This window comes from Lactuca serriola, chromosome 3, assembly GCF_051521515.1.
Source record: "Lactuca serriola cultivar US96UC23 chromosome 3, Lser_US96UC23_V15, whole genome shotgun sequence".
Classification (NCBI taxonomy): Eukaryota; Viridiplantae; Streptophyta; class Magnoliopsida; order Asterales; family Asteraceae; genus Lactuca; species Lactuca serriola.
The window spans coordinates 96,785,941-96,797,703 of NC_136410.1; the positions used below are offsets into that span (position 1 = coordinate 96,785,941).

The following is an 11,763-nucleotide window of genomic DNA, read 5'->3' on the forward strand; positions in this document are numbered from 1 at the left end:
CAAATTTTGAATATATAATTATATTTTATACCTTTATAATCTTAAGGGTTTTTTTGCAAAATATTTGTAAACTTAAGGGTTTTTTTGCAAAAAATAATTTATGGTAATCTAGAAACCTGTTATTACAGGTAAAAAATGGCAAAGACAACAAAAAAATGACAAGTTTACGGCATAAACGAACCAAAAATTTGTTGAAGGGTAAAACCGATATCTTCTGTCAAACTTAAGGTTTTTATGACATTATCCCTCAGATTATAGACCAATATTTTTAAGGAATGTGTACCAAGATTAGGAAGAAATACCATTTAGTTAGATAGAAAGATTTATAGAAATAAAAATTAAGAGGATATTTAATTTCTTTGTACATTCTATAGTTCTTTGTTAAATGTTGAGGAGTAAGAAGTGGTGGTTAATGAAGGGTGGACCGATGACAATGTTGACACTCATTATTGAATGTTTACTTTTGTAATTTCTCTATGAATGTTCGTTTAAAGGTCATCCATAAGTAAAGGATTTAGTTTTCCAAAAAACATGCAACTTGGAAGGATGATATTAATTAACAAAATCAAAATCAAACACCATTCAGTTCTTTGTTTTTCAACAAAAAACAAAGTTCATGCCTATTTTGAAAATTAGGCGCACATCACTTTGAATTGAACATTATAAAAACCGTGTGCAAATCACATTAAATCGAAAGTTATGTCATTTTCGTAATAACACTTTTCCATTTTCTTCATCTACATTTCTACACCAACATCCATTCATTAAATGAATTACTTCCTAATAATATTTTGTATTCTCAAAATAATGAAATCCCTTCTCAAGACTCTTTTGCCCATATATATAGAAAATAAACATAAATAACTACAATTCAACTCAATAGTCAATAAACTACGCATGCAAATTAATTGTGTAGCAAATAGAATACTTATTTGTAGCCGACACAAACTAATTTTGCATCAACCAACTCTTTACATATTCGCTACCTCCAAAACCAAACATTAAACCTTAAACTCCCCAAACCAAAATCCAAACTTAAGACGACTTTAAAATTTGGTCAACTCTCACGTTATCCCCCCTGGAAAGAAACTTCATGCAAATCGGCGGCTTAACACCGGCCAAAGCAAGTATCGAACTTGGCAAAGTCCAAATCCCATCCCCACAAATCAAACCGGAAGCCACCGCCGGTCCAAACGCCGCCGCCTTAGCTTTATTCACCTTCGACCAAACAAACAAAATCAAACTCCCAACACACATATCAATCGCGAAATACCCCCCAATGTAAAACGGAATCGCCATCGCCATTGGAATCGGAATAAACTTCGCTTTCTCTTTCCCAACGGCATCCCTCATTCCATTGATCACAATCGCTAATCCAAAGAATCCGTAGCATAAAGCCAAACAATGTCTAGGTAAAGCTGCAAACCCTTCGACTCCTAAAACCGCCATGTTTCTGTAGATTAAAGCGTAGGGAGCCGGATATTCTGAACCGGGTTGTCCGAGGTCGTTGAAAGCTTGATAGAATAACCAGAACACACATGGCGAGATAACGCATCCCATTGCTGTTCCGATTACTTGGCTTACGAACATCGATCGGGGTGATGCTAATGTCATGTATCCGGTTTTGAAATCTTGCATTAGGTCAGAAGCGGTGGAGACGATGTTCATCATGACGCCGCACGCGGCTAATCCGGCGAGGACGCCGCCGTTTTCTCCACCGGCCCATGCTCCGACGATGAATATCGCGAGCTTTCCGTAGGTGGAAGCTAAGGACCAGTCGGTGAGGCCGCATCCGTAGGCGTTACAGAACGCGAGAGTTGGGGCTAAAGCGTAGATTACGGTGATGTGGTACCATTTGAGTTGGTGGAAGATGTGTGGGAGGACGACGATGGAGACGGCGGCGATTACGAGGTAGCCGATGATGGCGATCCACATTGGGATTTGGTCTTTGAGGAAGAGGTGGGTCCGGCGTTGGTCGTCGTAGGAGATTTGGGGGATTTCCGGGGAGGAGTTGTGGCTTACCGGGAGTTGAGATTGGGATTTCCGGTGGCGGACTTGGCGGTATAAACCGAAGCAGGTGTGGCCAAGGACTTTGAAGAAGTTGTAGAGGCCGTCGCCGAGAATCATGGCGATTCCGATGAAGACTCTGTAGCCTTGGATTCCGTGGAGGCTGCTGGATCCGAGACCTTTAGGGTACCAATCGCCTTCGCGGAGGTTTATGAGGGGCCACATTAGACCCCAGGAGATGACTGCGCCGACGAGGAGAGAGACGTTGATGAGGTAAGGGCAGATCATTCCGACGCCGACGTAGGTGGCTGAGAAGTCGAAGTAGAATTTGTGTTCGTATGCCTCGAGGCCGAGGGAAGGGAAGCTTGAGAAACCGCAGCCGTCTCCGGCGGTGAAGAACCATTGAAACAAGCCCCACAGAAAGCTGAAGGTGAAGAATTTGCCTAGAGTTCGTACTTGTCTCCTATCAATTTTACCAATAAAAAAAAAAGTATGATTTTTGTTTAATATATATAGAAACAGTAAAGAATATACGAAATTGTCCCTATTTTCTGCTTACTTGGCTAACTTGGCTCCTTGGGGAGTATGGAAACTGTTGATAAGGTGAGCAGTTGCAGTGCCACTGGGGTAAATCAGTTTGAAGTCCACTATCATTATCTGGAAAATTAAAATCATTAAATGTATAATTTAGATAAAAACAAAATCATGTATCATTATTTATATATCTGTAAAATAAGTCAATATATAAATAAATACATATATAGTACCTTGCGAAGTGGTACTACAGAAAAGAGTCCAAGGAAGCTAACAACAAAAAGGAAACCAATCAACCAAGTGAGAGAAGGGTTCTTTGTGTTCTCCTCGTAGTTATTTTCGCTTGACTGCTTTGCTACCACTTCACTCATGCCAAACAGGTAACTACCAAACCCTCCTGTATATGCAATACGTGCACTTGTTACTAGATTATAAATAAATAACTTCAAAACAATTCCTTATTTAATAAAATATATAAACATCTAACTACAGAAATAAAAATATGTGTATGAAATAAATATGTTGGAGTCCATAAAAACAAAATGGTTAGATTAATGTGTAATTCTTTAAAAGCAAATATTTAAGCATTTATTTGTAAATGAATAGGGAGTTTTTTTTTTTTTTTTGGAATGACCGGGAATTAGAGTTGGCAATGGGTCAATGTAGGTTGAGTTCGGATTCAACCTATTTATTAAATGGGTCGAAGATTTCAATCCAACTTAACCCGTTTATTTAAATGGGTTAATATTTCCAACCCAACCTTTCAGATAAATGAGTTGTCACCGAGTTGATCTGCTTATGTATTTTTCAACCAACTTATTAAATAAATGATTAAACTTGGGTTAAGCCATTTAAAACCAAACATAATTCATTAATTAATTAAAGATTACACCATTTAAATTAATTTCAAACTTAAATAAAATTTCAAAGTATGACAACAGGATGACAATTATTAAAATATAAATAATAATACAACTAATTTACAAATTAATACTTAGATTAATACATTATAATATTTAAATATAAATTAAATATATATTATAGTTAAATGGATTGAAAACGAATTGATAATTTTTACTTAATCCAGTCTATTTAATTTAATGGTTTAGACGTATTAATCCATTTAACTTAAATTGGTTGAAAATATTATCCCAATCAATTTTGAATTGGATTCGAGTTGGGTTGATGGATTGGATCGATTTTTGCGAGCTCTAACCCTATTAAAAGGGTTCAATTTTAAAATGCAAGAGCTAAAAAGGTTTTATTTTACACACATTAGATCTAAAATACACTCACCGACAACTATGACCCACAAAAAATTGTCTTTTTTTTTTTTTAACTACACAATTTTTTTTAAGTCTCGTCACCTTCAATCTGTAACGAACCTTAGCCTTTTGAGCTAAGTCTAACCATTCCAAACGGATCAATATAACTTAACTCTTTCATACACCTTATGCATTCGTCTACGACAGTCGTAGAAGTCATAACTCGATCCAACAGGTCATCATTATCCTTTATATTGTTTTAATATTATTGTTTTTCGATTTAATCATCATATTTTATTTTATTTTTATATTAAAACCATAATATTTTGAAAGAGAAAAATAAAGAAAAGCACAATCATTTATCTCCTTACATTTTGTTTACATTTCCAAAAACCATTACATTTTGGTTTTTCAATTATCAGTATTCAAAAAACTTTTGCATATAAAAAAAATACAAATGTATTTTTGAATAACGATAGATAAATGGTTGGATTTTTTTTTATATCTTGCCCATTTTGAAAATGAATTTCACCGTAACCCCTGTGGTATGTTTAGCAGGTTACATTGATTATATGTCTTTCTTTTTTAATTAAAGTCAACCAAGTAAACAATTTTTTTCTAATTTGTCCATAATAACAATTTTTTGTATTTATTTTTATTTTTTTAATATGCATTATTTTTTTTTGTTAGAAAAACTTTTTAAAATTATAAACATTATTATTTTGTTATCTTATTTTTCACTTTTTGTATTTTTTAGAAACGATTCATTGGTTCTCACAATAACAAGTTTTTCTAATTTGAGAATTTTGGTTTATAATAACATGTTTACAATATTTTGTGGCTTATATTTTAAAATAATGTGTTATTTTTAGACGATTTATATTTTATTTTTTTAGTGACACCCATCCCAAAACAAGTACAATCACGTTCTTCATTTGACTATTCCTCTTTTCCATCATCGTTGAAGATGAACTGCGGGCTGCAGTAACTTTTGAAACTTCATAGCTTTATAAACAAACAAATTCAAACAAATTGCAAGTATCATATGCATTTTTCCTTTAAATACACAATTAGACAATTAGATATAAAGCTATGTTACGCACAATAACAACTATACTTAAAGGCTAAGGCGGTAAACAAAAAATCTGCAACATCCTAATTCCGATATAAAGTACACCTAAAAAAATCCATGCTAATTTGAATGCAAACATAACCATAATGGTATAATTTACAACTCAAGGAACATAGCAAGTGGAATCATGATTGCTATGTGTGAATTTAACTAAGTGAACTTGTTGAAGTGGGTTTGAATGCAATCTTTATTCTATTTTTTTAAAAGAAAATTAACTTTTATTAAAAATAAATAACGAAAAGATCGTAATTAGTAAATCTTTCAAAACGAAAATAAAAACTAACGATAAAAATTTTAAATTTACATGTATTAGAAGTAATTTGTTTGATGAGTAAGTTTACTTCATATGAATGATGAACGATGAACTCAATGAGAAATATTTGAAAAATAGTCCAATGTAAAAAAATGTGACAACAACCATAAACACGAGATACAGACAAACATTTAAAAAAATGAATAAAAACGAAAAAATACAAAAAAAAAAAAAAAAAAAAAAAAACTCTTTAACAACTTTTTCTTACAGAAACTACTGCCTTAAACAAAAAACAAAAAAACACAATAACATTATTATTGTGGTCAAATTAAAAAATAAATAAATAAATAAATAAGTTGAGTAACTTTAGAGAAAAAAAAAAACCATATCGTTATGTTGACCTTCCAAACTGAAATTTAATTGAAAAAAGATAAAATAATGTGTCGTTAATTCATAAGAGATTATTTGTCAACTGACCAAAATATGTAATGGCTTGAAAATAATAACCAAGAAAAACTGGTTTTCAAAAAATGACCAAGGTTTCCTCAAAAGAGGCCTCTGCAGAATTTGCAAAATTCGGTAATTCTATGAGGAAGTGACGTTTCAGGGGCGTAATAGTAAAACTACATAGGTAAAATAGAAAATGGGTAAGGATTTGCGGAATTAAGGGAAGTGCTTTCTGTGGAAGATGAGAGAGCTGTGGAAATCGGGAATTTTGGGGAAGTCAATGATCGAAAATCCGGACTCGAAATCGATCGGAGATGGTGAGGAGATCGCGCAGCAGTAGCGGCTTAATGATAATGTTTTAGCATACAATACAACTATATTTAAAATTTGTATATTGAATCAATGATATGCACTAAATAAGTGAAACCTCGTTAAATAAACAACAATACATTTAACAAAATCATCGGAATCTTTGGTTTTGTGAAGATCTATTCCGCAAAGGGCTGCTCTGCAGATCCACATGACCTCTATAGAAATGTGTTTTTTTTAATCCAGAAAATGTGTTTTCACACACGTGTTCAATTCCATAGAGTGAAAGACATTTCCACAGAAGTCGTACATAGTCTGCAGAGACCTACTCTGCGGATCCGTATCGTCAAATGTTAGAATTTTGTCTTTTTGCACATGTCTTCAGTTCAACAGAAGAAAAGGCTATGATTTGCAAGCTATGCATAAGATATTTTCAAGTATAAATTCATGGATTAGAATGATTATTATTTTTTTTCAGTTGTAATGGCTAAAGTTCTAAAAACTCATCATGGCTCTAAGGCTTGTATATGCCGCCAAGTTTTACCAAAACGCCGTCTTAACTCATATATGTGCATAAAAATAAATAATAGTTGAAAATACATATAAAAATCTGAATTATATACAAAAATTTTGCCTTAAGTCACGTCATACAAATGACATGACTCGTCAAGGCTTGGAAAAGTTTGAGGCTTGATATTGCCACCAACTCACATCTAACGTTATTTAGAACCTTGGCAATGGCTGGAAAAATATTGATATTTGTCTAAAAGTATTGATATTGTGAGATCTATTTCGTTAAAATAAAGTCAACAAACATCATATTTTTTAATTTTCTCTAAGAATATTCCATAATGAGGTCTCTTGATTTCCCATCTTTCCATTTCAGTACAAAATCAAAGTCAAATGATAAGGCAAAAAGACGGCCAAACACGACAATTGTGCACGTGCCACAACTTGGAAAGCGACGAGGAACCGTGGGTTTGGCAGCTCGACAAAATTAGAAATTAAAGTGTTCTACACCGATTACTCGTTCTCCCTTACATTGTTTTCGAGATAAAAAAATGTTTTAATTTCAATAAAAAAGTTCAAAACAAAGAAGTAAATTTTAAGTAGGACAATTTTCTCCTAGTTTAGTATTTAAGTTACTTAGGACAAGCTAACCCTTGAAAAGATTCAAGGGTAGCTGAACAGATTTATGGTTTGATTTTCAGCCTATTATCAACTATATTTTCTAACAAATACAATGTAGATAACATAAATCAGTGGTAGATATAATTATTGCATAAATTACTTCAAAAATAAACTATGGTTATTTTGAATTTTATACGGATGAATCTTTAACCAATCTTTGGATTAATCATATAATAATATATAATATATAAAGTAATGATTTTATTATATATAAAGCAATGATTTTATTATATAAAGTAATGATTTAATATTTTTATTATCGTAGCGATTTCTATAACTTCTAGAAACTAAAATGTCCCCATTGAGTTGTTAAAAATAGCATAATAAATAGACCAAACGAAACCTAGGATGGCCCCACATTTGGCCAATGTTGTAAAATAAATATTTATTTAAAATAAAAAATAATTTTTAAAGTTTTCATTTAATTATAAATACTCTCATAGTCTCATAGATTTTTCTCTACATTTCTAAAGTTAGATCCGTTCCTAATTTTAGCTATAATCTTAAGTTTAACTAATTTCAGACGCAGCATTATAATAAATATGATCTTTACATGACAAAAACTCACTTGCAGAATGATAATGTTATTTATGATAAGCATGCAGCCAGAATTGTATACATTCTTAACAGTGTAATAATATATATGCATTAAAAGTAAAACTCAGAGTCTGAGATCTTATTCTTTCTAAAAGTTACTTATATTAGAAAGTTAATTAAATGTGTAATAAATGATGAGCTAAATATCCGCATTCCGTTTGTTACATCAAAATTCCATTTCAATTTTTTCGTGATTTACTTTGCGAGAACTAAGCATTACAGTTCACTACCTCACAAAAACACGGAATAATAACCATGAAAACGGAAGTGTGTGAAGTGTGTGAGAGAGAATTACGGTGAGAGAGAAGTGAACATACCGGAGAAGGCGATGCCGGAGGTGGCGACGACGCAAGTCTGAATAACAGTATTCTCCTGCCGAGTGAACGGCTGCCTGAGCATACCGGATTTATTGAGAAATTTTGTCCAGGTTTTCACGAAGAAGAACCCTAACAGTCCGGCGGAGACGTTAAGCGAGGGAATAATTCCGGTAGTGAGGTTAAGTTTCATAACAATGAAAGTAAACATTATCCCCAAAATAAAGCTCACGACGAATGCTCGCACTGTCAGCTGGCGCTGCCACGGCGGCACCTCCTTGCTCTCGAATATCCGCTCGATCGAATCCATCTCGTTGCCGGCGTCCTTGCTCCTTTTACCGTCGCTGATCTCGCTGTGCGGCAGATCATCGTCGTAACTGCTCGCCACGTCTCTTCTCGAAGACGAACGTTCCATCATCGTTATGATCCGGAAATTGGTGATAAATGGAAGAGTGAATCTGAATTTTCAATTTTGTGAATGATTACAGAAGAGTATGAATGTAGAGGTACACATACAGAGAGAGAGAGGGAGGGAGACTGTGAGAGAGAATATGCGAGTGTTGGAAGGTTTTTGGGGTCTGTCTTAAACAGAATCATTTATACACGGAGTAAAGGGATCTTTGCATTGTTAATAGTATCTAATGCATGATTACTTGTACTTTTTTATTCATGAAATCGTATTACGCCATATAAAAATATATAGTATTTAATTCGTATAAAATGTGTTTTAATAAGAAAAAAACAAATATTATCATATAATAGAAAAAAGAGAGTAAGGGTATTCGGTAGGGTGAGCATGGTGCGGTTTGATGCGGTTTTTGACTAAAATCGAATCGAAAACCGCAACTACGGTTTTTTGAAATTTAAAAACCGCACCGTTCGGTTTTATGTGGTTCGGTTTTTGCGGTCTTTTATTGCGGTTTTTTGCGGTTCGGTTTTTTTGCGGTTTTTTGTTAGTTTTTTTTTTTTATTTTGTTTTGTTTTTTTACTAAAACTCAAATAACTCAGCAAATTACTTTGACTCAGATGAGGAGTGAATCATTTATTGGAGATAAACCGATACACCATCTCTTTGATATCAAATTACATAACCACTCATCCAACATGTTTCTAATGCTTGAATATAATACGAATTTAATATATTATTTGTTTCACAAGTACATACAATAATATCAATTAATGTATTCATAAAAATGATACTATATCACTAGTATTCTTCATATTTAAATGTTAAAAAATGTCATAAACATTATTTGTTATTGTAAATACCACTAAATGTATGCTTAAAAATATACAATCATCCTCTGATAGATAAGATAGATATTTATATTTATAAATATTTTAATTGTCATAAGTTATTGGTTCTTACGAATATCAACATTTAATATATATATATATATATATATATATATATATATATATATATGCGGTGCGGTTCGGTTTTTTTGCGGTTTTTGCAAGACTAGAAACCGCACCGCACCGAGTATTTTCGGTTTTTGCAAGACTAAAAATCGCACCATCGGTTTTCATTCCGGTTTCAGTTTTTCGGTTTCGGTTTATGCGGTTTTTTTAGTTTGCGGTTCGGTTTTTGCTCACCCCTAGTATTTGGTATTGGTTTTTGAAACAACTTATTAGGCGTTTAAGGAGTGGCTACGATTACTGTCGTTTTGTCACAGTGACAGTTGGGAACACCACACCCACCATACGGTCTCTACTAAGGTTTGGCCACATGTGGCTATATTCCGCGGCAAATTTTTTCTTTTCTTTTATCCTTTCCCAACATTTGAACGGTAATTTATTTAAATTTGGTTTTTTTACCTATAAATAAAACCTTACAACCCTTAACTTACCATACTTCAATCCAATTCTTCTATCTTTCAATACATTTTTTTCAAAAACTCTCAAGATGTCTGTTCCAACAACCCAAACATACAAAAAGACACTTATTAGAAATATCACAAGACCTTCTTATGATCAACTGATTTATTCGTCCCCGATTGATCACTATGTCGGTATGATATCGTATTACCCACACCATTTACCACAACAATTCTCACAACAATACCCGCAATAACACACACACACACACAACCCCAAACGCAATCACAACCCGTTTCCGACACTTTAATCCGTTTGATTTTTTGTCTCAACTCGAATTCGTTCAAGATCAATCACCTATTTTCGATTCTGAACTGAAATCGTTCAAAACACCAAGTGCATTACAAATAGAGGAAGACAAACAAGGAAGTCATGTTATTTAATGATTTGTATAACAATATAAAACTTCAATGGAAAAATATAAAAAGTCAATAAGTTACACTTTTGAAAATGCAAGTTTCAAAAAGTCACAAAGTTAAGTTACAAATAGTTTGTTTTTTGAAAAAAAATCATAAGTCAATAAGTTATTTTTAGGTTATTATATATATATATATATATATATATATATATATATATATATATATATATATATATATATCTAACCAAATACTTTTTAATTTATTAATTTTTACTTGTAAAAAAACCAACCAAACATATTTTAAAAACTCATTTTGTAAAAAATCATAAGTCAATATATAATTTTGACAAAAGTCTTTTTAAAGTTAAATAAGCAACCTCAAACACTCTAAATTATAATTTGTGTCCATATTATAGGTAGGGTTGTTCTTTGTTTAGCTAAAACTTGATTTTTTTAATCCTATAATTTTGATTGGACTAGATGGTCCGAATATTTGGATTTATAGATTAGTTATGACAAAAACCTATTCCCAGTTGATTTTGGTCACTAAAATGAGATTTTATCATTATTTTTTAAAGGTAAATTAGAAGTTATGTCTCAAATTAAAATCTTTAACTAATATAATTTTTTAGTTCACAAATTAACCATTTTCCGTTTATTTCTTTTACTCCTGCTTGTTAAGATGACATCATATGAATCATTTTTGGATTTAAACGTTAAATACTAGCTTCTTAATGTTAATATTATATGTTCTTTTTTAAATTTTGAAAACCAAATATGAGAACCCAGTACAACCGAATTATAGTTGGTTGATTCAAATTTGATTTTAATTAATTTATACTATTTAGATCTAGATTTTAAAAACCAAAATCTTATATGGTCTCACAATCCATCATGATTCGTCCTTCAAACTAACATTAAGTTTTTTCATAAAGTTCAAAGAAAGTTGTTTTCAATTATATCTATCTTTTTATTGTCAGATTATATACCAATTTAAAATGCTAAGTGTCCATCCGTATCTTTTTCTTTATCTTTCCCAACCTACAATACACGGAAATCTTATTTTCTCAACTCACTCAATTATAAAAAAATACAAAACAACTAAGGTACAAGTTTTAAAACAAATGGTACAAGAGAAAATAAGAGAGAGAAAGTATAGATAGGATGAAGTGTGTTAGTAAAACTCATTAAACAACTAGAAAGAGAGAGTGGTACTGACGATAACTCTATTGCTAATTAAGAATTTACTTTGATTGTTTTGTATTTTTTTTTAATTGAATGAATTGAGTGAGTTGAAAAAAATAAGGTTTCCGTGTGTTGTGGGTTAGGAAAGATAAAGAAAAATGAAAGAAAAAAAACTAATATGGCAGTGGGTTCAGTGGATTGGGAGGAAATGACTCCCTCCTCCGATATATGACTTGATCACCGACCACCATCTGCCTCTGTTATCTACCAACACTGCAAGTCCCTTTTTGAAG

The 11,763-nt window shown here is 32.2% G+C and overlaps 1 protein-coding gene across 1 annotated transcript; it reads right to left on the reverse strand.

Moving 5' to 3' along the window:
- Positions 1–805: 805 nt before the first annotated feature.
- Positions 806–8,610, reverse strand: LOC145092907 (putative metal-nicotianamine transporter YSL7). The gene is made up of 4 exons (XM_079030904.1): positions 8,053–8,610; positions 2,775–2,938; positions 2,567–2,664; positions 806–2,470 (listed from the first exon to the last, which is right to left on the reverse strand). The coding sequence occupies exons 1-4, from the start codon at positions 8,465–8,467 to the stop codon at positions 1,036–1,038; spliced, it is 2,112 nt and encodes a 703-aa protein (XP_078887030.1). The 5' UTR covers positions 8,468–8,610; the 3' UTR covers positions 806–1,035.
- Between the last annotated feature and the right edge of the window lie 3,153 nt (positions 8,611–11,763).